The sequence below is a fragment of the Platalea leucorodia genome, assembly GCF_965183815.1.
Source record: "Platalea leucorodia genome assembly, chromosome: 3".
NCBI lineage: Eukaryota > Metazoa > Chordata > Aves > Pelecaniformes > Threskiornithidae > Platalea > Platalea leucorodia.
This window is the reverse complement of record NC_138825.1, coordinates 55,258,952-55,286,649: the sequence shown is the minus strand read 5'-3', so window position 1 is coordinate 55,286,649 and position 27,698 is coordinate 55,258,952. Positions and strand designations below refer to the sequence as shown.

The following is a 27,698-nucleotide window of genomic DNA, read 5'->3' as shown; positions in this document are numbered from 1 at the left end:
TTAAATACTGACTTCAGTTACCTGAATCTCCCATAAGCAGTTTGGTATACCTTACCATGTGTTGTTTCTTAAAAGATGCCCTTTATTTGGAGCAACACTTGTAAAAGAGATGCCTAAATATACTGTATTTCAGTATAAATGAGTCACCTAACTTGTTTATTTATCCTTGAAATTGAGAATCAGATGACTAGATTTTTTTCAGGATGTCTCTGAAAGCCTCTGCAACATGTAGTATAAAGTGACAGTAATCCTCATTAGGGCTAATGAGCTGTTTGAAAAAAACCTTTAGTAGCGCTCTCACTTTCAGTGATGCACTGCACGGTTATAAATTAAATTTTATTTATGCTCCTCAGAGTAGTATTAGAAGGATCAGTCTCAAAAGAGATCAAAATGAACAGATTTAAGTATTTGGTTGTCCTTTTTAAAATAAAAAAACTTGGCTTCCCTTTGAGAACTGAACTCAGTAACTATTTAATGGACTTCCTATGCTTTAAAACACTACTTAAATATTTTCCAAAAGTTAAAGAATAAAAGAAAAGTTTCATACCGCATATTTTGATCGCAAGCAGACATAATCACAACACCACATCATAATAATAATCCCTGTAAAACACCTGCTATCATTTTGTTCCTACCTTCTCTTCCACATTTTGCTTTACTTTCTTGTTAATGCCTCAAGAAGAGTATGCAAATGACTTGTCTGTTAAACATAATTTCTTAAATCATTCCAATCACTGTTAGAACATTGTTTTCTATAAGAGGAACAAAACATTCTCACTTCTACTTAATCAGCTAAGAAAGATATCACTACACTATGGTGTTACTTACCCTGTAATAATTATCTCTGGATAGCTCTGAGTGATCAAACCCCAGTTGCCTCCACTGATAGGCCATTCCTGGAAGATTAACAAATACACTGAGGAAGAAAATATCATACAGTGCAAAGTTAAGCCATTGAAATTAGTGCAGATACTGCAGATTCCAGTATTTCACATGACTTCAAAAAGTAATTGGACATGTCCACTGCGGCGGGGGGGGGAATCAACAAGGGCTATAAACAACACCCCTGGCCTGGCTCCAGGAAGTCCCTTAGCTTCCAGTGATACGGCCATCAATAGGAGCACATCAGGAAAGCGTGACTATAGGCTTCACATATGCATATCCTCTCTAGACATCTGCTGTTAGCCACTGCCAGAGACAGGATAATGAGTCAGATGGAGCTTTGGTCTTAGTATGGCCACTCTTATGTTGTTTAGAACTGCTGATCTTCAGTATTTTCAAATACACACATATGTACTAGATGTTGTACCTTCTTACTGTAACCTTGACGTTTTTGTCGAGCGCCAACTGAATAGAGTGCAGGTATGAGGTCCACAGGACAATCGGCAAAATATTCACAACAGGTAACCGGAGATTCATGTATAGTCAAAGGATAGGGATTCTCAAATATAGGGTACCTGTGTAATGGATGAAAGGGGAAGACTGTTAATCTAGGAAAAACTTTTTCCTTTTTTTAAATGCAGAACAAGTAAAACACTGAAGACTAAGTTTGCATTCTTTTCGTATAGAGGAAAATAAATGCATATCAAATTAGATTATGAACAAATATACTACGGAACTTCACTGCTCATCCAGTACACTGTGAAGATACTGTAGTGCTCTAGATGGAACCTGAAGTTTGTACTGTTTCTAGAATATTTCTAGAACACTGCTACTCCCTATAGTTTTGTATTTTCACAAGCTTATTATTTTAATGGCCTGCAGAAAAACTGAAATTACCACGTCCTAATTGTAGTACTGTGGAGCTATGAATTTATTTCTAACTCTTCAGTCTATTGTTTCAGGGAGAAAGACAGGAAGACTCCACTCCTCACTTTGTATTATTAAACTGTTTGTAGACAAAGTTGTCCAACACTTCATAACCTACTTGCAACTCCAAGATCACTTTCTGAAAGTTTATAGATAGCAACACTCGGTTACCGACTAGAAGCAAACACGCACACACACTCCCCACCACCACCTCCATTATAAAAGTGACAGAGCCTTACTGAAGAAAAAAGCCAATAATAATAAAGAGGTAAATATATGTGTTCAAAACACACTTATCTCCAGAGAAATGCATACTATGCATATGCTTTTTTCTTTTTGCCCCTTTTTTTGTTTTGAGAGAGAGGCGAAAAAGGACACAGCTTCTCAACCCATGTAAAGGAAAAATTAGCAACAACAGATGAAAACATTCTGCATACCAATAACTCTATACAGAGCTATCTGGAATACTAAAACAATCCTCTAAAAATTTAATGAAAGAGGCTTAATTTTAACAAAATATGATAAACCCATATGACAACCCAGGGCAAAAGAAAACCTCCCATAACAAAAATCTATTAATTTTGTTGCTTTTTTCATGTGTGCAACAATTAATACTTTGCAAGTCAATCATAAAAAGGACTATAAGTCTTTTTAAAACATAACTACTGAAGATTTTTTTGACATGAAATGGAACAAGCTTTAACATAAAGTTCAAATTTCAGACACTAAACTATTTCACTTAAGAAAAAAGCCTTGTACAAACCTTTTTATTTCAAGCTCATTAAAACTTGTTTTATTAATCTTTCAACATATGAATGTTGGAAGCTTAATGCCATTGGTATATCAGAAACAAGTTTTGGATACAGCATATGGCCATGTAACATTGGGAAAATCTAAATGAAATTGTTCAGTAGCTGCAGAGATATTGGGACTAAACTTGACCTTCTTCCAAATTCGATAGAGTCTTCATTATCTGAGGTATCACCGTTGACTTTGAGGATATATATTCACAGGTTTTTGTTTTGCCCTAGAAGCATGTTCTTCACAAGGATTTTTCTGATTAAAAGTCATCAATGGTCAATGAAGAAACACTAGAAAGATCATCTCCGTCAGGTTCCTCTGCTACTAATCCCTTAATAGTTAGTTGTTACTGCCTATACTAATTTCAAAACCCTTGATAAAAAAGTTTGCAGGATCCAGAATTTTTAATCACCATCTAATAGAGTATACAGACTGTTCCACGGACAAAGTAACAAGAGATTAAAAATGTGTCAGGCAAGTTCCAGTCATGAAAACTGTAATGGGATACTACTTTTAAACAACCTCTTATGACAACAGTAAACTAGGGACTAGATGTTACCATTCTAATTTTATGTATATATGATATTTATTGCATCAGCATTGAGTTACTTTAAGCAATACAGACAGGAATTCATTTGGCAATAAAATCAGCAAATATTTATGTGATGACAACAACACTCAGTGTCAGCCAAGATTACCTGGCTTATCTGAACAGTTCTTCCCCCTGCTCCCTTCCCCAAAATTCCAAGCTCCCCTCATAGCACTAAGGGATCAACTTAGAAATAAACTGTGATAATTAAAAAGCAGCAGTGATCTGAGTAGTTTCTGTCAATCAAATCTGGAAAAAGTCACATAATATTCTACTCATCTTCTAAATATTAATTTGAGAAAAGTTGATCTATAAAGATTCTCAGTTCTGCTGAAGAAACCTTATATTTCATATTCAAAATTTTATGTTCTGGACAGGGAGGTATTATGGTAGATTAAAGAGCTATAGAGGACAACAACAGGCTGACCACTGCAGCCAATCATTAAGAAGACTACATAAGATTCTTACCCATTTTGTGCAAGGTCAATCAGTACTAAGTCCTTTTCTAGGAGAACAACTACAGCATATGGTTCCTGAAAGTCTGAAAACAAGAAAGAAAAAAGTTACTTATTAGTAAATGTAGTTCTTGCATGCACAGCCTCAAGAATGTGATCAGTCCTTGCACTCTATCAGTCGAGAGTAGAAAAGCCACTTAGATGACTATACAGTTTCTGAAGATACTTTATACACTCAACCCTCTGAATACTCCAAGTTAAGTTTGGAAAAGCCACACTCCCTTTAATTCAATATTCTCAACACTTCCAATTTGCTAGAACCATTTAAACAGCTCAAATAACAGGAAAAGGAACATGCAGAGGAACTTGTATAAGCAGTATTTTTGAGAAAGAGCCAATTACTGAACAATAACATCCTCCCACCCCCAAACTACTTTTCCTCCTATTCAGTGGGGTTTAAATTCTACTTGCTTACAAAACGGATTGAGAGACAGCCGACTTGACACTAAAATAAGAAAACTGAAAGAGTTTCCAAAGTTTATCTTGCCCTCTTTCAGGCAGACCTCAAATTCGGAGCTAAGCAGTTTTATATACTCTGATATAAGTTGACAGTTAAAAACATTGGAGTCATCAGAAATATAATGCTATTAGTCTGGGACAACTACTTAAACTATGATAAAAAAAATCCCCTTCTGCAGAAGAGAGATTACTGGTTAGTGATGAACTTCATGTGAATATTGGAATGAATAAAGTCACTAAAAGTTAAGAGTACTACACAAATGCTAATCAAGATTTAGCATTGACTGGAAAGGTCTTATGTGCTCAAATAAATACTGATGAACACATCTGCTGCAGTAACTACAGCTTAAAATTGTAATGCTACTTTTTGTCCGCACATGCTTTTGGGATTAAAAAAGAAGGAAAAACCATGCAACCAATAATCGGCATTCTTCTAGAAGCAAAATAGGTTTTATAATAAACTATTCTATTATGATGCTTTGGGAAGCAAAATAGACTTCAGACAACAGGGATAACAGATGTTACTGCTGCAGTATGATCCCCAGAGATAAAACAGAAAGGCAATAGTAAAGAATATTCTGATGGGATAAAACTCTAGAAAGAAGAGGTTGAAGTACTGAGAAAAATCTTTACAGAGCCTACCATTGGGATATGGTGTTTCACAGAGGGTTAGAAAATCAACAATAGAATAATCCATTTCTAGCACAGCAGTACTTTTCCCATGCATAACTGTTAAACAGGGTCTTCTTCCTACAGTGTCATATGATAAGCCTCCTGAGAGAATGATGAAAGGCTCCCTGGAATAAAGCAGAGGCATTTAGGATCAAGACAAGATAGTATGTAAAAAGAGATTGGGCAGTTTTTGTATTTTTATAATAAAGTTCAATGAGATATAATTAAGCAGGAAGACTAAGAATAATGCAAACCAGCTCCCCATGCAATGTATAGCTTGGGTATGCATTTCAAAACTTAAAAACCAAGAGTTAGAAGACTACAACTCAAGTCAGACATTTCTTCCAAATCTTTTATTCTATATTGCTTATTTAAACCATCTTTGCAACTGTTTGCCAAGATGAGATTTTTTTTAAAGTTGTTGAACTTTAGAATTGTTTCTTTTCTACTGAACTGCAGATTCGGATTTGCCAACAGCCCATAATATAAAATATTCCAGCAGGATCAGGAAGAACTAGTCCCATTTACTTCCTGTACAGAATTACCCTAAATTTTGGAAGATGAACAATTTTGCAAACATTGTAAAACAAATTTTGCAGTCACAATAATATGACTGTCTTGGAGAAACAACCAGCTGCTCAGTAAGCTTCAAAGACCTAACATCTTTTAAGAAGCAAGGACATAAATAAATGCACATAGTTCTCTAATCACACATTTATTCTAGCCATTTTATCCATCCCCCCCCAAATTCAAGGAACTACTATGTCATAGACTACTCCTACTGCATAATTAAATGGCTGAGTACAGCAAAGCAAAAATACTTATTCTAGTTTGAGAATATTTGAGAAAAGAGATTAGAGGCTTCCCTTCAAAAATTTTTCAAAAGTCTTTACAGAAACATATTTTTACATACATGCACATTTTCTCCAATATGCACATAATACACAGTTTAGTATTTCATTTATTGAAAAACAAGATGATTAAAAACAAGATGAGGTAAATGTATTCATTTTACTAGGTATTTCCTTCTTTCCTGATTATCAAAAGTCATCACTCATTTTAATACTGTTTATGTTTAAAATAGGGCATAATACCTTTTAAAGAGCAGACCGACTGTTTGTAAGTATACAGTTCAAGAAATTTCACCTGTTATTAACTATTGCCTCAAATTCCAGGTATATTCCTGGAGGAAAAATAGGCACTTAAGAGTATGAAATTCGTTTGGATCTACTTTTATGCTCACTTTAGGTAGGAATCCTACCCTTTCTTTGTGTCTACATTGGAAGCAGCAAGTATGTCAATATGTGGAGAAAATCTGTAGGGGAAAAAAGCCATCCTGACCTATTGTGAAAACAAGGCTGAAGAGATCTTTTATTTTTTGTCTTTTCCTATACACCATCTTTCCGATACTGTCTAAATGGCTTTCACTAGCTAGCTTTTGAAACATAAATATGACAGATTAGTTATATCTTTCTTTTTGAAAACTGTGCATGAAGGGTTCAGTTTATGCACATGCTGCCCTTCATGAGTTTAAGGCTTGGCTGAAATGTGTTCTGTGTTCGAGGCATTGAAGGCAAAGCAGACCGAGATAAGCTTTCAGTTTCTACAATTATTTCACAATCTGCCTGATCTTTCAGAAAGCCCTGTGACTGAAGAGTTGATAGGATCAGAGTTCTGCTGGCTGAGGAAGAGACCTCAAAGGAATGGCCATAAATTAGACCATGGGTCCACCGAGTTCAATATCCTGCCTCCAACAGTAGCCGAAAGTATATTTCTAGAAAAGGAGTAAGTTTTCTCCAAGTTTTCATTTAATCTCAGTTCTTCATATTGGAACTTCACACAATCTTTTATGGTCAGGTCAATGAAGTAATTTCAGGAAAAGGACAAACTTTAGTTTAACCTGATATTTTTCAGGATGTCAATGAAGAGAAAAATACTGGTGTGATGTACTTGTAATATCTCATTGTGCTGGAATGAACTATTGCAGTATTTTTTGTCTTCACAAAATCATTAGTTTTTTTTAAACAATAATGCTGCCAGGACAATATGCAGTAATTATTAGACTTGTGGGTTCACCAAGATCAACTGACAATAACAAAGTGACAAATTTCAGTTCTTAAGTTTCATACATCACAGTGAAAACTGCATGCTGATTTCTCCTGGTTTCATTTCTCAAGGTAATCAGGTTTCTTTGGGCAGGCTTGCCAGAGTCTGTATCCTTATGAAGCAGAGAATGGAAGAGCTAAGAATAGATTACACGGATCTGTCACACGGATTTTTCACAGATGAGTCAAAGATTAAAGTTGACTTTAGTCTGCAAGGAAGACTAATACAGGTTTGTGTATGAACTTTTCATATTTTCATGAAACCATGGATTTACTGCAAACACAAGCTGTGCATTTTCTAATTAAATACTTAGAAGTGTTGTCCTTCAGTTGTGCTATATATTAAAAGGTTAGTGCACACGAATGTTAAATAGAAATGCATAATTTAAAAGAAAAATTAAAAAAGTGTACTTTACATAATAGATGAGATGGATCCAAGTTTGATAGTTACATTTTACCTACCTGAAACAATGGAAAACATTTAACAAAAAGCAGTGCTCAGCTCTTAGAGAATTACTATATAGCATATTTAGCAGCTGCTAATACAGAGATTCTTCTTTGAAACCGTTCTGCTTCAGCAGATATGGAAACAATCCCTTTACATTAATTTCGTCATCAGTTAAATCTGTAAAATCATTGGGGAACACTATAAAAAATTCACTACAAGGGGGGCAATGTTTCATTGAAAAAAAATTTCAGAAAACACAGGATTAGGTCTTGCAGTGTATGAAAACATAATACAACTGAGAGCTGAGCAGCTCACAACCCTGGAAAATGTTTCTGCTCAGTTTCAGAAGTAAATTGTCCAATATCAGTCAGTTTCTGGCAATCTGGACATGAGAGAGAACAATATATACAGAAGTCAGGCCATTGGTACCAGTTGGCTTACTTTTCAAACCATGGGTGAATTTGTCAAGAAATTAATCCCTAGTAATAAAGGTGGAAAAGACTTCAAGAGTTAGTTTAGCTTAAGACTGGAAATCTTGAAGTAGTAGCAAAGATAAATTACAAATTCATTTTGGGAAGTGTGCTTTTGAGCCGACAAGCTCACCCAACAAAATAGTACTATTCAAACTAAATTAAAAGATCAAGAACTTTTACTTACCTAGAGACCTCATTATTATTATAACCTCTGGGTCCCAATTATATGTATCCATCTTGCTAAAGGGTACTGCTCTACAGTTAGTCAATGACAACTGCATTAGCTACCAAGACAATACCCTTTCTGATTATGTTTTATGAGGAGACTTTTGAGCTGTAATTTCTATTATACAGAGCTCTATAGCAAAGAATAAGCTTGGGCAATTTTATCATAATTCTAATATCAACCAGAGTAAATACTATAAGGGGCTGAATCAGGAGGGGTGGGAAATGGCTTTAGGAAGCTCAAGACTGTCTCTAAATTCACTTTGGACAGAAAAGTACACATAAAAGACAACATGGAAACCATTTCAGCAAGCTCAAAAGGTAACCTACCGTGGAACTCATGGCTTCACAAAGAGATGAAGTATTTTAGATGAACTTAAATGGCTGGAGAATAATGACATTATGCTCTGGGAGTGGAAAATTATGCCAGTTTTCTCAAGGAATATACCACGAACTTGCCTTTCAACCCCCTATCTCGGGTACAGGATGACTGTCAGTAATAACCTTTCTACATATATTCTCCCAGAAATAAAGCTACAGACATATTATTGTTGTAAGGTAAACAACTTTGACTTTGGAGACTTCACAGGCACTATCCGCAGTAGACTTAAAAAACACCCAACAACAGAAAAAACCCACAAACTTCAAAGATAAATAAGTGGTCTGTAAGAACCAGAAAAACACTCATGTCCTCATGTTTCCCTGACTCCAGCTTCACAATATGGAGAACATAATGGAGGACAAAAGCGAGAAGGGATAAAGAAGAGCTGCAACAGTAGAAAGTAGTGTCTGTAGCCCCTACTACAGGTTGCAATCAGTTATGTTCCTTCCTTCTGTGTGATTCTGGACACCTTTTCTCAAAAAAAAGTTTATTAGAAGCAGTAAAAAAAACAAGTAAGGTTACATCAATGAAGGGTTTTCACATGAGGAGATACTGAAACCAACCTAAAGTGAGCATAAAAGTAGATCCAATCTAGATCCTAGACCACTCTGGACAAGGGAGGAGCAAGAAAGAAGGGGTGACAGAAAGATTAGAGTCCCATACGGAGCATGGAAAAAGTGAACATGGAACGGTTACTCACTGTTTTTCACAATAAAGAAGTTCGGTGAAATAACTTAAATATACGTTAAACAGTACTTCTTAAATATATGGCAAGCTTTTTGATTTTGTTTTCTTTTGAGTTTTGTTTGTTTGTTTGTTTTTGAAAGAACAGTTAGAGCAGACTGCTACAGAAGCAAGTTTATTTCATTTGTTTCTTATATTCTTTCAGTAGGTAGAAAAACTTTGGTCCTGTCCATGAATGATTCTCCTCAGTGCTACAGAAATTAAACCATGAACAACAAATGACAGTGCTTTAGCTAAAAGTGAAAACCGAATCACGTTCATACCTAATCAATTTCAATTGGTAAAGAGAAAAACTATCAAAATTTTAAGAATTGAAAGGTGGTTCTGCCTTGCCTTAAAATTCTTGTAATAAAATTACAAGTAAAACTGAAAATTCAAGTGCAAACTGAAGTACATGTAGCAGTAAATGAATGGAGATTTTCAGTGCACTGCTTCACCATCACAGTGCAAATTGGGGTTTTTGTGTTTGGTTTTTTTTGGTTTTGTTGTTGGTTAGTTGTTTTTTGTTTTGTTTTGTTTTTTAATTAAAGTTCTGGAAGAGTATCACAATAGTGATAGATTTACAAGTACACTGAAGATGGAAAAAATATTAGAGAGAAAATATAAATTCAAATGCATCAAAACATTCAGTTTGGATGAACACTGGAAAATGAGAGGTGTAAGAAAAAAGCCCACACTAGGAAAAAGCAGTCTCCCCAAAGAGCTATATATTCTTAGAAGTTCTACTAGAATAACCTCCTCTTTAAACCGTATGAAAGTCAACTAGTTTTCGCATTGTAATATTATAATTGCATAGAACAAGCTGCAAACTAATCTTTTCCTTCAAAATGACTACTCGTAACAGAAGACTTTTGATTGCAGAAATTGTAACTTGGTGAAGTGAGACTACTTTTGGTTATCTGTATCTTTTTTTGATCAGCTTTTGACATTTCAGTTGAGAAATGAATATACAGACAGATGTAGACTGCTGCAAGTAAAATATGGCTTTCCAACTGATCATAGGCATTCATACATCTAGGAATTAGCCACAGTCTTAAATTTCTATTTACCTCACTTTTAGCAAACAATAAAAATATACAAAGCCACTGATATTATATCTATGGGTGTACCGATATAGAGTAGAAACCTATATTACATCAATTTAGTAACAATCTTCTATAGAATTGAATGCCTAGAAAACAAATGAAAACAATACATAAGCCCCCCCAAAGGTCAAAGAAAATTAAAAAACTATGAAAAAAAAAAAATCAACATTCGCAAATAGCTGAACAGGTTTCCATAAATATCTTATCTTTCTATTGTACTTTTTACTTAAACACTTTAAAACACTTTAGAAAAAAAATTCCATACAGTTCATGAAATCCTTCAATCCTAATCGCAGTCTTGGTAACAAAACATGCTACTCAAGATACTGTAATTCCATCTGAGCCTCTTGTTGTAATTACTGCTTTGTTACATTCTCAATGTGCACAATTAGGCACAATTCACTGCATAAATTACTGCAATCTACCAGAAAAGCTTCTGTCAGTAACATTTTTGGGGAGCAACACGCATTCAGAATTTAGAATATTCACATCAGGCTACTATTTGTCACAGTTCAGTTTTTCAGGTCTGTGCTCCAGTATCTTCTGTGCTTTCTCAGCTTTTTTTCTTTAATATTCTCAAAAGATTGAGCAAACACACACATGAGTTTAGTAGCATGGAAGAAGCATGTAGATAATGCATTAGCAGTATTTTTACCTAAGTTAAGGTTTGTATATGGTAATTTGTTCATATGTTTTTGTAGTCTATTCAGCAATACCTGATATATCAAAACTATTTCAGCTGTTTTACCATAGCTCAGTGCCATCAGGATGTGTATCCCAACAACTGGGAAAAAAGTACATTCCCAGAGAGCTTTATTTTACATATGTTAATTTTGCATACAAAACAAGTCTTACCCAGCTCTAGTTGTTTTATATTCCACCTTAAGGATAGGCTTGCAGGGTTCTGGCTTCTTTCCATCCTTCAGTTGCTTTCCTAAAGTGAATTATTTTCTTACATTAATCTTACAGTTCCACAACATGACAACAAATCATGAAATTCACTATGCAACTTGCAAAGTAGAACATTCATACAAACATATATTGAACACCTCTGACAATTATAGAGTATGCCTTGGAGTAATATCATTAAATATTTGTTAAAACTCTCAATACACCAACCTAGAATATTTAGGTTTAGAGGCGTGTGGGGGGGGGGGGGGCGTGGGGGTGTTTTTAAGCAAAATATTTCAAAAATATAATCCTCCCCTAAAGAAGTTGTTTTGAGTAGCACCGGGAGATTTAAGTTTCTCATGTCTATGGTTTTGCAATTAAAATTGGTCAGCTTACAAGTAAAATGAGGTTTATTCTGAGTGTTATCTGTAAGGGCTAAGACTTGAATTTGAACATGAAGGCCCACTTTTTACTGTGCATTATTAGCAACTAAAGCTTTTACAGATACAGTTTCCCATGGGGCCAAAGGTAGTCTTGTCTAACTAGTTTTACTACTACAATAGGAGTCAGTTTTTTATTTTTTTGACTGCTACAGGATCATATAGAAATCCACACCTTCCTTTTTCCCCTCCAGTCCACACCCAGCACAGTAAACATGGACTTTCTGGAGGCTCATACAGGTAAACCAGGATGCTTAACTATAACATCTTGTACTACAACTGTAACCTCACAGATTATCCTCACTGTTACATGCACATTTAAGAATCTAAGGTAAATAACTTGCTAAGTCATGACTTAGACACATGCGCATCATATAAGCCTGGCATTTATATAGAACTTTTTTTGAAGAGCAGCAGCATATTTCACAGAAGAACAACATGTAATGTTCATTTCCTAGATTAACATTAATGCAAGACTTCTGAGAAGTGGAAACATCTTACCAGATGCTAGTCTTACTCTGTTACAAACCTTTCCAAGAATTTATATGGTAATCTACACATTTATACATGAAGCAGATGCTTGCTTATATGTATTTTAAACAACATATGGGATTATAATGTCAGGCAAAAAGTAAGCCCTACAAAATATGTATTTGTTAATTTTGAGATCAATGCCCTTGTGTGAAAGGCCAGCTTAAAGTTCAGAGATTTAGACAAAACTGCACTGATTTGTATTCTTATTTCATAAAGACTGTCCATTTTTTTTTTTTAAAAAATCTGTCAGAATTTGATATGGCAGAAAGTTTTTTTTTTTTTACTTGCATTGCAAATGCATTTTTAATACTTGGTTTTGCAAAACACACTTCTATTAAAAATAAGTTCTCTGTGTTTTAAGAGCTGTCAAAAACAGTGGGTATCCATTTTCATCTTACCATGTGGAGTGATTGTCTGGAATGGTTTGGTAGGAGATTTTACATTCCATATGGTCAAGGTACCATCTGAGTGACTACAAATAAATTGTTTTCCTTCATGATGCCAAGCCACGGAGTGGATAGCCTATGCAAGAAAAGAGAAAAAACAGAACAGTGTAATTAGAGTATCCTAGTATCATTTTAACCTTACTCCTTCCTCAATGACATTAGACAGCAAAAGGAAATTAAAGAAAGCACTAATTAAATTATACTGCTCTTAGTATGTCCTAATTTACCCATGGTAAATTTTCCATTTGTAAGTACTTCTTTCAGACATATTTCGTCCATCAAAAATACTGTCTTCATTGCAGTAACATGTTTAAGGGGAAAAAAAAAAAATCCTCCTCAGAGTACATTATTAAAGTATTTTCCAAAAATGAGTAGCATGCAGAGAATAACTGCAAGCACTTATTTGAGCTTTGCTAACCAAAAGTTATTATTGGAAAAATACACTGTCCATACAAAAAATACCTACTTAATGGGATTATTAAGTCGAAGTTCTAAATGGCATTTTAAGATGTCTATGTTGATATGCACAAGAAGCAAGCGTGGGCTGACAACACAAGTAAAATGAGAACTGAAGTAATGATAAGATTTTTTGGAAATGATGATGAGAAAATATTAGCTTGAATAAGCGTTCTAATGTTGCAATGACAGTTCTGAGGTAAAGGAAAGCATAGAAATCTACTAGTAAATCTTTCCATGAATACAGAATCATCTTTATATTTATAAAATTAGGAATGCAATGATTAAGCCATGCCACATGAAATCTTACTGCAGAAGAAAAGATGGCTAAATGAAATCTAGTTGCTGCCTTAAGGTGAGAGAAAAAGTAAACAGTGAAGCAAAGAGTACAAATAAGGCAAAGAGATTAGCTAGTAAAAGATTGGTGCCATTTCTGTTTCCAGCATCTCTATTTAGTGCATGGAGACATTATGAAACCATTAGGTGATGTTCAAGGGAATTTTAGTTATGACATGAAAATATCAACAAACAATGAAAACCTAAAGTATTTCTCTACTACCCAAATGGTGCAGAAGAAAGTATTACCTGCTAGAAATATGGAACTTTGATATTACTGAGAACGTAGATTTGCTTAACAGTTATGGTAAAGACATTACTCTAGGTAAACTGAAAGCAGGACCTGAATATGCGAATGCTGATGGGCTGTACAATACCATTTTTTGAGTGGATACCTTCAGTAGGGATTCTGTCTGTAAGCAGGCCTTAGACTCACTCCAACTCCTCAGGTACCCAGGGATTTCCTCTGTAAGGAAACCTGGGTGTGTGAGTAGTAGGGAACCCTAACTAGCAGTGAACACTTAGGCAGTAAATTACTAGGCGAAGAGCAAATTACACAAGACAAATCTAAGCTAGCTTTGCCTAAGCTGATTATACACAGATCAGATCTTCACATTTCCTAAAATTATACAGAAAAACAAGGCAGTTTCCAGCAATACGACTGGGAGACTCCAGAGATTAAATGACTGACAGAGGAAAATGACTACACTACATGACTGTAGAGTCTCCAGTTACAACTTTTCTGACTTAAAGTAGTAGAAGATCTGGATATCTGTAAACTACAGATTAATTAAGTTTAGTATTTCTTCGTGAAATTTAATCTTGTTCCCTGTGTAGTGTGGAATCACTACAGATTTTGTTAAAAGACAGATTCAGTGTACCAATATCACATCTACACATATGTAGCTCAGACACCTAGACATCTCACATGAAGTCTCTTAGAGTCAAAGTGAAATAGTCTTGCTCATTCTATCCATAAGATAAATTTTTATTTAGCAAATAAAAGAAGGTATTATAAAAGAAATTTTGCATAAATATTGAAGATTTGTTTTTATTTACCAAAGTAGTACCAAAGTCAGGGATCAGCAAGTTTGAAAGTGCAGACTCAGTAAAGCAAAGGTTGCTTTTCAAAAAGCTCTTTTCACTAAGAAAAAAAAGTTATTTATACTATGATTAGCAATACAATGTAATAAGTATCTTGTAAATAATCTCCCATGTGGAGTCTAACCCTGACAACAGTAAGGAGCACATAGTGTAAATGGAACAGTTTTTGATACACATTTATGTAGAAATAGGTCTTAAGAACCACTAAGAAAGTAAGCTTTATAGAAGGAAGGATAAATCTGAGAAATGAACACTTTTTCCTTTTCTTGAAAAAGAAGGTCAAGAGGAAAGGAATGCAACAACGCATTACTGTTGAAATGGCATTAATGCTTATGAACATAAAAAGATCTGATAAACTGAGCACAAAGGAGAAGGATGACTGCTATCACTTAATTTCTGCAAGGAACCTCATGTGATGGAAATAAAAAAAGAGAATAATGAGGCCTTTGGCTTTATAGCTATTTATTGTCTAGTTTTATAGAGCATCTTGTTACATTTAGCAATGCAGCTAAGTATTATTTAAAGCATAACAAAAATACATGTTTTGTGTATTTTTAAAACAATCCAACTAACAATTCTGTGGGCTGAGTATGACAAACTTTGGTACAGAGCACTATCCTTTGCTGTTACATTATTTACAACTTTTTGTAAGCCTGAAAAATAAAACCAGACCTGTAAGTAGCTGTAGCATAATCTCTAGGTATATAACAGTCTAGTATATCTACAGTGACAAGTCTGTTACAATGAAAAAAGTACAATAACTTTAGGTGGCACTAGTTGGCTGGTATCAATAGCCTCAATCACCAAAACAAAACTGATAACTGAAAAATCATCCCAGTACTCAAGAGCAAAAGTTTTGACTTTTTTCCATGGTTAATGTTTATGCTAGAATTTGAAGGAAAGCAAAACTTCCAAGATAGAAAAATCAGGCAGAATGCACTGAGGCTGCAAATCTGTATGTAGCTTTAGACACTAAAAAGCCCCTAGGAGTAATACATTTTTTTCCCAGTATTGTACAAAAAACTTACTGATCCAGAATAAAACTCAAAGTTTTAATCATAATTCCCATCTTTATTTAAAATTTCACCTGGTACCCTTTTGGTACCATAATGCAGCAGTATGCTTAAAATCAGCTGGTACTGATTCAACTGTCTCTCAAATATTTTTGTGGAATACATCACTGGTCATATGCATCCCAAACAGACAGTAATCCCTTCTGACAAGATCATGCACTAGTACCACAGAGGACTGTTGCTGTATTTAAGGCACAAGGCGTTTGTATCCTTAAAGAGGAGCTGTCTGCACAGGTAACCCAAGTCCTGACCTCACTAACATTCCGAATCCTTCCATTTACAAACATACACCGAATACAGGGAATCTTTATATGAACTTACATAGAGAATACTCTACTAAAAAAAAAAAAAAAAAGAACCTTTATCTAAATAAATCTTTAAATTTACTTCATTTTAACTAAAGGTTTCTTATTAAAAGTATTCCTACTACCCCCTTCACTTTGATTCGAAGTTAAGGTAGCTGCTCTGGACTATATGGAAGTTTGTTTCAAAACTTCTGAAACAGTTATATGGTTTGGGGGGGATCAAATCTTATTGTTTTGAATAATAAACCCAGCATGACTGACTGCGCTGTCCTACATATGCCAAAACTTAACCAGAAACATAGAAACTAACCATCCTAGAGTATTATGTGGAGAGAGGCTGTGCACAAAGGAAGCCTCACTTTCACCAGCTGTTCCAGAAGGATTATCCCATGTGGAAAAGTGACTGCTATATTGCCTGCATAGAAGGTGAATATATCTGATTTTCAGAAGGAAACATTCTTGCAGTGACTACAACAGTTACCTGAGGGAGACTGTAGGACTGTGAAGTGCAATCACAAATAAGAAACTGAAAAAGTCTCAAGAAGAAAATTAAAAGCATTTATACGTAAGTCTCCTACAGAAGTATTTTAGGTAGATCACTAGCTTTTAAAGAGATTAACGTATGTTTAAGAACATTTTATGAAATTGAGTTTTACTGCTGAAATAGCCTGTCAATATCCCTAGAAATCACTATTATTTCTTGATTCTTTGAAGAGGTACAAAAATTCTAAAATACAACCTTACAATTTAAGAGACAAGTTCATCAATAAAGACTCAAGTTTTGATTGTGTTTTTCCACCAAGGGGATTTAACTGTTTCAATTCATAAAATACATATACAAAAAATCCCTTTCTTTTCAATTCCTACAGACTTATTTTAACCCTACAGCTAAGGATACGAAGAGCAGTCTCAAACTGTTCTGAAACGGTATCCTATCTTCCTGCAAGACAAGACACATGCAAAAATTTGATACTTTGATGTGAATACAAAAATTTAAGCAGTTTCCCCTGTTTCTAATAGACTTTTTTAATCCATTTTCCTAATACCAAGTTTAGACTACAGCAAATACAGTTGCTACAACTCAGAAAAAAAAATCTAGAGTCAACTGGCTTTTATTTTTTTAAAATAATATGCACCTCCTTGCTTGCTTTTCAAGTGCAACACAATCTTCGGCAAATGTTTCTGCACATTCCCACAGGAATGCACCAGAATCATGAAGAATTCCTTTCATCATTCTTTGGATTTGACCATGATCCTTTAGTCTTTTGTGCCATTAATTGAGCTTGAAATATACTGCGTATGACTGGTAAGGTCCATGATATGAGATGAGTTATTCTGCAAACCAGACTGTTTACCACAGCCTATTCAGATTTTACTGTCGTAAGACAGTCTTCCATTTCCATGGACAGTATTTTCTAGTAAACTTGAATGGATGATGACTTCTTTTCTACAGGTTTACCAAAATACTCAAAGCAAGCATAGCAACTTGGGCATACCTATGCTAACTCTCTTGTCAACAGCCTAAGAAAGAAAGGGAAAAAATGCTGCAAAAGAAAGAAAAAAATAAAATAATGTAGCTGCTGAGACTTACATGGCAATATATCATTAAGATTGTTTTGATGCAATGAAATCTGCAAGTGCCTAATGACTGCATTGACATGCTTTGGTTTCTGGTAAGTGCTTATCAGGGTTGCTCCCCCCCTCCCCCCAATCTCACAGGCTACTTTGACATGATTTTAATGCTGTAAAATAATCTCTTACACTCAGCCATGTAGCAGAACATTGAGCCTAAAAATAGTAATCTATAATATATTTGCTGAGTTAATGCTATCAAAGCTTACTTTAAATCAGAACAACAAAATACTACTTGAAGAATAGACTTTAATAAAAAACTAGTTTCAGTTTTCAGAAGTTGCACTTCAATTTTTTAAGAAACAAAACTAATAGTTGAGAAATTTGTTTTATTTCTTTCATGGCTGAAAATATAGAATGGGAAACGTTTGTAGTATAAACTGTTTTCCACATAAGAAATGCATAACTTTTTTTTTTAAATCCCCAATGTTTGAACATAAAAGGCTTAAGAATGATGCAAAAAGAATTCACAGTCTTATTTTTCCACTCAGCCTGCACAAGACAAAAAGGATATTTTGAGGAAAGGGTTTCAAAGAAACTTTCTAAAGAAAAGTTCATTCACAACTTCAGTTCCATTATGTCACAGAGAATTTCCTCCAAATTCTCTGAAAAAGAATGCTACATTTGTGCATTCTTCTAACTAATTCTAAACATGCAACATATTACTGTTATAATAAAAAGTATACAGTACTGGAAGTTCAGGATCTCATTTGTAATATAGAAAAATCAAGAACAAATTCTAACTAAATTCCCTGTTGCAAATCAGGATGTTGTGGAGGGAAGAATAGGCCAGCAATCAGCACTAATACTAATCATGACCTAAAGCTACCTCGCCCAGCCATGGTTAAGCAGAAATATGATTGCAAAGATTTTAGGGGTGGTGGTGTTGCTCACCCTATAAGTATTCCTGTCTTTGGGATGAGTGTTCCTACTGTTCTTGTGCTGCAACTATCAGAGCAGGGTGCCAGGCAGGCACACATGTTCAGACAGGAAGAAAGCATGGACAGTGACCTAGCTTTCAGGCAACAAATGAGATTGCCCCACCACAAAATAGGAATTTGCTTCAAGAAAGCCTTCTAAAGGTCAGGTAATTTGGAATGAAACCAAGCAGGAAGCTACAAAAAGATATAATAGGATTCAGCTTCTTCCCTGAGGAAATCACCCAGGTATCTTTCCATAAACGTCTGATCGTGCAGGAAGTTTGACCCTTATTGTTCCTTCGCAGAGAAGATCATAAAGGATGACATTTAGATCCCTTCACACATTTGAAATTTTGAGTCAAAAAGAGTTGCATCAAATGATGGTGGTAGACTGTGCAGCCCCTCAAGTTACATGTTTTAAGGCCAACATCAACTATAAAGTGATGAGAGAAGAGAAGACTAATCCAAAAGTTCTAGCAGACAGTCTTTATGGTATCAATGTGCCTGGCCGTCCTGTTCATGACACCTGATGAAGCCTAGTCACCCATTAACAGCCACCATCACTCAAACAAAAGAGAGAAGTGTGTTTTGCAGCACTGCTACAGGAAGAAGACTGCACAGTTGAAGAACAAGTGGAGAACCAAGGACATAAATCCTGAGGTTTAAAATCCTGCTACTGCTACAGGGCAGAATATCACATGCATTACCCTCTGTGAGAGAAGAGGTGAAACACATTCATGGATGAAATACAGTCCTTACAGTCAGCATATGAAAGAAGCCTCTGGCAAAGCCACTGAACCAGGAAATCAACAAGAAACGAGCTAGAAAGATTCCGTGCACAGAAGTATTCAAATTTACAAGGTTTGCTAGCAGGAAACAAAATGGCAGAGAGCTTTCTCTGCTCTGCACCACACTTACCAGAAGCAGAGGAGATCTCATGAGATAAGGCATTGTTCCACCACTGCTAGACTCTGTGCACTCTCTTGAGCAAGGAAACCACTACATTGCCAGAAAGTCTAAAGATTTTCCTCGAACCTTAAGTTTTCATGTGCAATAGGTCTTTCCAACTGATACTTTTCTTGGGTGTACAGGAAGAGCGGAAAAAGTTAATTATACCGTGACTTGCTGTATTATCATGCAGCTGCAACTAACTGTGGAAAGATATTGCTGGGGTGGTCAGGGTAAGACTGCCTTTTTGAAAGGTCTTAGCAAGACATTACAATACTTTAATGATTATATGTCCCCTAATTATTTGTTATTGGGGATAGAGGGGAGAAGGAGCTAAAAAAAGAATGAATATGGCCACCAACTTTTTAGGCTCCTTTATTATAAAGGGAGCAAATGTCTTAGTACTCCAGGCAACAAGAAAAGATATTCCAGAAAGCCATTCAGGAGCAAGCTTAACTCTAAAAGGTATGAACTGTGTAACATCCTGGCTATAACATCCTTGTTAGAATACTCTGGTTACTCCTATTACATATCTTAAAAATGAGATTGTGTTGCATCTTCTTAACCGAAGTTTTTCGACTCTTAAGTCAGTATTACATGTTAAGAGAACAAAACTACTATCAGTCTCAAATGTGGAAAAAAGAAACAAGAAAGTATCAAGGTGTATCAGTCAAATTTAGACTAGACACATATTAAATTACTTCTGCCGACAACTGTCTACTAGTTACTCTTCTCTTACCCAAAACCTTCGTTAGCTGTACCTTCCCTGTGTCGTGCTCAATTAAGTCAGTTTCGCTGGTTTCTGATTTTCCATTTTGCTTTAAAATCTACACAACCCTACTAGCCTGCCACTGAAAAGAATTATTTGCTTACTATACATATATAGACATTTCATTTTTAGCTAAGTATTTGAAGTGCTAAGACATTCAACTAGAATGAACAGGTTACCTTATTATGAGAATTCCAACAGTGCCAGTCAGCATTTTTCACAGTATCACTTGTCTAAGGCTCAAAAAGTTACCCACCTTTCTAGAGTAACCTCTTTCAACATTAAGCGAGAATGCTTTTCTCTTTTCTGTTAAGGAAGCTGCTCATAAAAACTAGCAAAGTTTTTATTATTTGGCAATATCATTTTGTTCTTGCAAAATGCAATTAAAAAACCTGTTTCTTCTGCATTTCTTAACATTTACATTCACTTACTTGAAACCATGCTAGCTGAAAAACAGCAAGAACAGTATCTTTATATAGGCCACTAGTTAGTCAGCACTGACCATAATATGATCAGAAAGACAATATTATGGAGTTGAATATTCTTTTCACTGACAAATTGAGGGGGATTCTCCATTTTTGCAGCTAAATACAAAACTGAGAGGCACTGAAGAATAAAATGAAAAAAAAGGTACAGGAGAAGCCCCACCTCACCTGACTCGCACTAAAAAAAGGAGATATATAGATATATATAGATCTATCTCATACATATAATCATCCACTTTCTGCAGCTTTCTATTAATTATCTTTTCTGTATCTGATAGGATCTTCTCCCAAGGCCATCGGTCCAGAAACAATTACAGCACTCTCTGCAACAGCACCTTTCAAGAAACACATATTTTTCAATTGTTAGACAAAATTAATCATTTTATTTCTATGCCATTCAGGCCAGAATCCAGAAGAACTTGAAACTGCCTAACTGTATCAAATCCAAATTCGAAAAAGGGACATTATTCTATTCTGCCTTCCCCCTTAGAAAATTAGATCTAAATAACTTGCCCATTGAAGAAGAAACTCCTTGTCATACAATGTTAAATGGATGAGAACCAACAAATTATTACTGCATACAGTAATTCCTTTTCCAAAGATATTTTTCTTAAAGGGCAATCTGAACTCACAGAAAAAGCATACTTCAACTTTTAAGACTTAAATGGCCAATATTTTTTTTTTTTTTTAAGCAACTTCATGTATGTTGCTTCTCACTAACAAGAACAGTGAAACTCATCAAGGTCACTCTATAGATCTTTTTTTTTTTTCCTCTCGCTCCTATCCATTCCCAATTTATGATAATGCACATTTCTTTACCAAAGAATCTGACCTGAGGTATTTCATTAGCTCTTCTGCATTCAAAAAACAAACTGAACAACTAGATGCATTCACTTATGAATCCTAAAGGATATCAAAGATGAAACGGCTGAACTATTCACTGCTGTTTGCAATCTCTCAAATCAGGGTGGTTCAGGAAGATGACAAGTATTTGAGTCAATTTTTAAACAAATGGACCACAAAATCCAAAGAAAAACAGAATAAGCAGCATAGTGTCTACCCTGAGTAAGTTTCTAGAAACAGCAACAAAACTTTAATAAAGAACAGAGTTAATCAACATACGGATGAGTATAATATACCAGGCAAGAGAAGTCAACATGGTTTTCGTAGAAGGAAATCATATGCAACCACCTCCGAAAGCATTAACAAGCATGTGGCTACTGGGAACACCAATTAAGCTGCCTACACAATTTTCAAAGTCTTTCAATAGTATCTCTCAAAGGAAACTAAAACCAAAAAGACTAGAGATCCTTGAACAGATGAATAATTGGTTAAGGTATCAGTAAGTAAAGCAAGCTAGAATAAAGACAGGCTGGCAATAATTGATTAGTTCACAGATGAAGGTAATTGGTAGAGACCATCAAGGATCTGTAATGCTCAGTTTATTCATAAATAACTCTGAAAATTAGAACAAGCATATTAAGGTGATAAGTCTGCTGACAGTACCAAAGCATATTTAAGGCAGAAATCAGGATTCCGGTGAATAACTGCAGAAAGACTTAAAAATTTTTGTTGTCCAACTATGTAAATGTGAAGCAATGCATAAATGCAATGGACTTTGAGCTGACAACACTGAAGAATGAGACTCTACTTTTATAGTAGGTTGTTCCAAGGAAGTATCTGCTTAATGCTCACGGCACCAAAAGGCTAATCCAGTATCAAGATTGAGAGAGAAAGAAAACAAAACCAGACATAATTATTCCACATCACAAATCCACCATGCCCACATCTTGAATATACTATGTTGTTGTGTTTCTCATTTATAAAACAAAGACAAAATAGAATGGTTAAAAAAGAAAGTTAGAGAAGAGCAAGAACAATAAGAGGTATAAGAAGAACTTGATTAAGAGTAGAAAAAGATGATGGAGATATGAGTAAGTTTATGAAACAAAGCAACAGAGGGAATTAATTAGGTGCATGCAATGAAACTGGAAGATAGAAAATTGCTCTTCACATAGCATACTTTGAGGCTTATACAGACATTTCTGAACACACAAAGAAACCTCATTCAGCTCTGATGTTCTAATACAGCTCTGATGATCTAAGGCTTGGACTACTTCAGAGACTCCCCCTTCAAAGAAACCCTTCATCGGTAGAACTAAGCACACACAAGTGTGAGTACTGAGCCAGAACCATCAGAAAAAAAAAACCAAATCTCATCTTGTGAGACGTTCAGCACAGAGCTAAGGAAAACACACCCGCTGTGATACAAGAAACAGGCCTAGCTGGTACTGAACAATGATACAGACATTTTACAATCAATGAAATGTAATTGAGACTAATTTTATGTTATCTTAAATAAAATACATCAACATGCATATTATGTTGAATGATTGTTCTTAATCCAATCCACACCACCATTCATTGCTTCACAAACTTCAACTCAGTGAACGCTTATTCGGTCTGAAGCTTCTATTATTCAAACTCTATGGCTCTTTTAGAGAAAACTTCAAGTATTTGCAATTTCAGAGAGACCTATTTATTGATCCACTGGTGACAGAAGCAGGAGAAAAAAAAAATCACTATTAGAATAGCAAATGATATCCTCATAGTAAGTAATGCAGATGAAAAAAATGTTACCTCATCATGTGTGTATCTGTAATCTGCCTTCTTTGACTTCAGATCCCATAATACCACTGTTCCAGACTCAAAGCCAATCAGAAGCTGCAATAATAAGCAGATATATTAAGTCTTTATAAGCATAAGAAAAATACCATTTGCAATGCCTGTAGATCTTGCCCCAAAGAGATGCAGCATAATACTACATGTAGTAACTGCAAGTAGTTATGAAGACAAAAATTAGTGAGAAGCAGTGAAGACCACAATGTTAGAGAGGTTTACTTTGTATTTGTTGTCATTCTCCTAAACTTCCAGCTAATACAACTGACATTCATATAAAATTAGGAAAAAAAATAATGCATTCTTCTGAAGAGTCCTTGGAAATCCCTTTGAGTTCCAGAAAGGTCAACATTAAACTTTACTAAGTGTATTCCTTCCTGAGTGAAAATGGGGGGGCTGAAAAAAGAACTTTTTACTGTGCATTTTCCTCACTGGAATTTGTTCTCCTTAGATTTGCTGGAAGAACACACTATCCTTCCTGAAGTTCTAGGTAGCGGTTCATTGTCTATGGAGAAACTATGTAATATAAGTTTTCTCCAGATGTTAATCACAACTGAGATAACTGGCTAAAGGAACACCAAGAACGTTCGTTATTAAGAAGAGGAAAGCTAGAGAGAAATTAAACAAGATAATTTTCCAAATAATCTTTTTGCTTGAAGCAAGATTAAACCATTTCTGCAGGGAGTGAAGATTCAACTTGCTCATAATAATTGGTCTAACACATCATTGAGTATCTAAGTGTTTTACTCTCCTAAGTGACACTTCTCTTAATGAAAACAAAACACGGCCAACATAAGGCAGTAGTAACAGTCTTGGCACTTGTTATATACAAGAAGGCAATACAGCTTTATCTTTCATAGTTGCTGGATCTACCATGAGATCTTTCCTTTGAGCAATGTTGCTACAGGAGAAGCAGCTCCTAGCATTAAATAGCACGCCTTCACTCCCACTTCTTTTTCCCAGCATGGACATACAAAAAAGGAGCAGTTGGCTGCTGGGATTTACTTGCTGTGGAAACAGCCTATTTCTTGTGAGCAAACAGAAGTGCCCTGATGAGTGTCCTTCGTATTACAAGTTAGAAAACACTGCCTTCTCACACACGACATTGTAGTGAAGGATAGTTCTAAATCAATATGGTCTAAATCAATATAGTCTATATATATAAATCAAAAAAATATAAAATCAAAAATATAAATAAAAAATAAATAAATAAATAAAAATATAAATCAACAATATAAATCAAAAAAATAAAAAATCAAAAAATATAAATCAATATAGTCTATACCTAGAGGTTTTGCCTGGATAGCCTTTTCGGTATGTTAAGATTATCAAGGTGTACAGTTATTTCCAGTATGAAAATTAACAGAGGATCTTCTACCAGCTTACAGATAAAATATTTGATCTATTTCAGTGCTATACAGCACTAAAACACACTAAAGATATTAAACACATTTGATCTAGTAAAAGTATTCGATTTTTTTTCTCACTAGAGTATCATGTATACTATTATTTTTAATTATCTTGTTTATCATAAGCCATATTTTATAGTTTTCCTATTTTAACTAACATTAGAAAAAATCACAGCAATTAGAACGCTAATAGCATGAACAAATTTTAAAGTGAGTACAAAGGAGGTTCTTGCAACTGCACAGGTTTTTTTTTTCAGCAGTATTTTTCTTATGAGAAAGAAGAGGAGTGTAAGGTCAGGTTCTAAAACGCTGATTGATAGCCTGATTGATAAAACCAATAATTCTTAAGCTTTAATTGACAATAATTAAATGTGGTGTGGGGGTGGAATACACCAGAATAAATAGGTCATTTATCTTTTCTGAAGTTACTGTAGCTTCATTGCATTCATATTCTAGCATCCATGATTCGGGACTGTGATTCAAACCTAGTTCTACAGAGAAATCCATTAGTTATGCACTTACTGCAGTGAGCTTCATCCCAGTGAAAAAAATCTACTCATGAAATTCTCCTTGTTGGACTGAAACCTCAGGTGTCTAGGATACCAGCTTATAACTAGCATGCTATTAAAATATTCAAACCATTGCTGAGAGAATAGTATCATTCCCTCTCTCTTTGTTTTATCCACCACTAACATGTCAAATGAAAAGCAAGTAAACAAAAAAATATTTCTCCTGAGTATGTGGAACAGTAGTAAGCAAAATTATTTTCTTTCTCCTTGAAGATTCTTCACAAATGGGAGTTCAAAACTCAAAGATATTTCTGAGACCTTACACTGAGAAAAATATTAATTCAGAATTTAATTCAATCTATTAAATCACTTATGCCTGATTAATCTAGAGCAGAGTCATTAATGAAAATCTGTTTAAACTGGCACCAAGGTCTCTCTGGCTGATTTATAACCACACTTTTGTCAGGGGTCTATGCACTCTTGGAAAAGACACATGTAAGACTGCTGTTTTCAAATCCTTTCATATTTTGCTTTATTCCTATCGTCAAAATTAAGGAAAACCCCTCCTGCTTACTCTTCAGTGTGGACCAAGGGATCTGAACAAAACTTGCAGCAGACCACTAAGATTTGCTCAATAACTATATGGGGCACACACACTAAAGAGGCTGAAGGTCCTTCATAGAGTGGAAGTCATGTGATCCCACACCAAGACTCATAGAAGAGGTCTGTTACCTTGAAGCACAGACTTAGTCTTGCAACCATAACTTAAGTGGAGAATGCATGATTTGGTACTATGGTAACTGCTGTCACCTAGAGAAGGCATACTAACATTTTAACTCCTTACTTTCTCTTTTAATTCATGAAGCCTTCGCTGTGAACAAAATTTATGCATTCTACATTGTTTTTGCATGAGCCTCATAACAGATGTCCCAAAGCAAAAGGTAATACCTGTAGATTTACTTTAATAATACAGAAGGAACTCATGACCATTGAGTTCATAGCTCAAGTTCTTTGTGGCTATGTCATAGGACCTAAAAATTATTGTCTTGCAAGGGCTTCAAGAACATGTAGTGTAAAACTTTTTGTCAAGATAAAAAGATGATTATGTTAATATTATCTCAAAAGAAGGAAAAGACAAGTTTAATACATAGCTCTTTCTTACATGTTTTTGTTGACTTTTAGTACCTAGTTGTACTACAGACCAGTTAGGTTTTAAGCAATTTACTATAATCACTAGATGCTGTTTGCTAAATGAGAGTATGTTAGTTAGACCTTAAATCCCATAAAAACTGCTGCCTTGGATTAGCTAAACTGAAGATTAAGTACGCTGTATTCAACATAAATATGCTATATAAATAAGCATTTTAAAGTTGTGAAACAGCAACACCCAAGACCATTATAAAGTTTATTTAATTTCCATTCCACTATTTCTGCACTCAGGTCATGACTGGAAATTTTTAGTAACACCTTAATTTTTACCACCATAAGTAAAGTTCTTTGCTTTTATTTTCAAGAATTTTTGCAATTAAGCACTTTCAGCTGTATTTTCAAATGTTTCTGATTACAAGATGCATTCAATTATTCCAGTAAAGTGTCCTACAGTCATATCTGTACCTTGCTTCACATTATTTTCAGAGCCTAAAACCTTGATTTAGCATTCCTTTATGCTTTCAACATTGTCCGCATCTACTTAATCCTTCCTTAAAAAGCAGTAGTATCTATACTTTAAAAAAAGTCTTGCTTAAAAAATAATGTATTGAATAGTCTTTAACCATATCCTACCTTTCCTTCATCCATTGGATTATCACTAATGTGGACAATAGGTCCTGGGTGAGATTTGGACGACCTAAACAAGAAATATTTCCATTTAATTTAAAACACCAAAAAAATTCCCCTGCCCAAAACTGCATCTCAAAATGATTGCAAGTAATACAGATTCTGCAGATAGACTCCATGTAAGCAAGCTATTGACATTTCAGCATGGAGTCACTTTTATCTTCAAGCCCATAAATACTTTCTGTCTATTTTTAGGCACTTAGTTTCTGTCTTTTTGTAAGAAGGAAAGGCTTATTTACTGCTTATTCACAATACAGAAAAAAATTGCCATTAGCTTTATAATGTCTATCTCAATGTTGTTACAGAATTGACACAGTTGGATAAAATGTTTATTTTTATGCTGGAAAACAGGTCTTGCCATTATTCACAAACTTTCCAAGCTGGGCATTGTGAAAACAACACACAGTTAAGACTTTGTTGACTTCTTGCTATTGAAGATGATGGACTAGTAAGCTGTGTTTGTTTCAACAGCCTTTGACAAGTGATGGATTTCATGTATGTTTTGAAGATAGACATAACATTCTGGAAACAAAATAACAGCACAGGAACAGCAGCCCACAAGTACATGTTTTTACTCACAAAACACTATATGTGCATACACAAATTTATTATTAAAAAA

The 27,698-nt window shown here is 34.9% G+C and overlaps 1 protein-coding gene across 5 annotated transcripts in view; it reads right to left on the bottom strand.

Moving 5' to 3' along the window:
* The window catches only part of STXBP5 (syntaxin binding protein 5), a 114,811-nt gene that overhangs the window by 43,820 nt on the left and 43,293 nt on the right, over positions 1-27,698 (bottom strand). For all 5 annotated transcript variants that reach the window (XM_082305763.1, XM_082305759.1, XM_082305761.1 and 2 more), the window contains exons 6-13: positions 27,026-27,089; positions 23,287-23,370; positions 12,571-12,694; positions 11,163-11,241; positions 4,816-4,970; positions 3,668-3,740; positions 1,310-1,457; positions 829-896 (exon numbers count right to left, since the gene is read on the bottom strand). In XM_082305763.1, the coding sequence (XP_082161889.1) occupies positions 829-896; positions 1,310-1,457; positions 3,668-3,740; positions 4,816-4,970; positions 11,163-11,241; positions 12,571-12,694; positions 23,287-23,370; positions 27,026-27,089 (795 nt within the window). The remainder of the gene's footprint in view (positions 1-828; positions 897-1,309; positions 1,458-3,667; positions 3,741-4,815; positions 4,971-11,162; positions 11,242-12,570; positions 12,695-23,286; positions 23,371-27,025; positions 27,090-27,698) is intronic.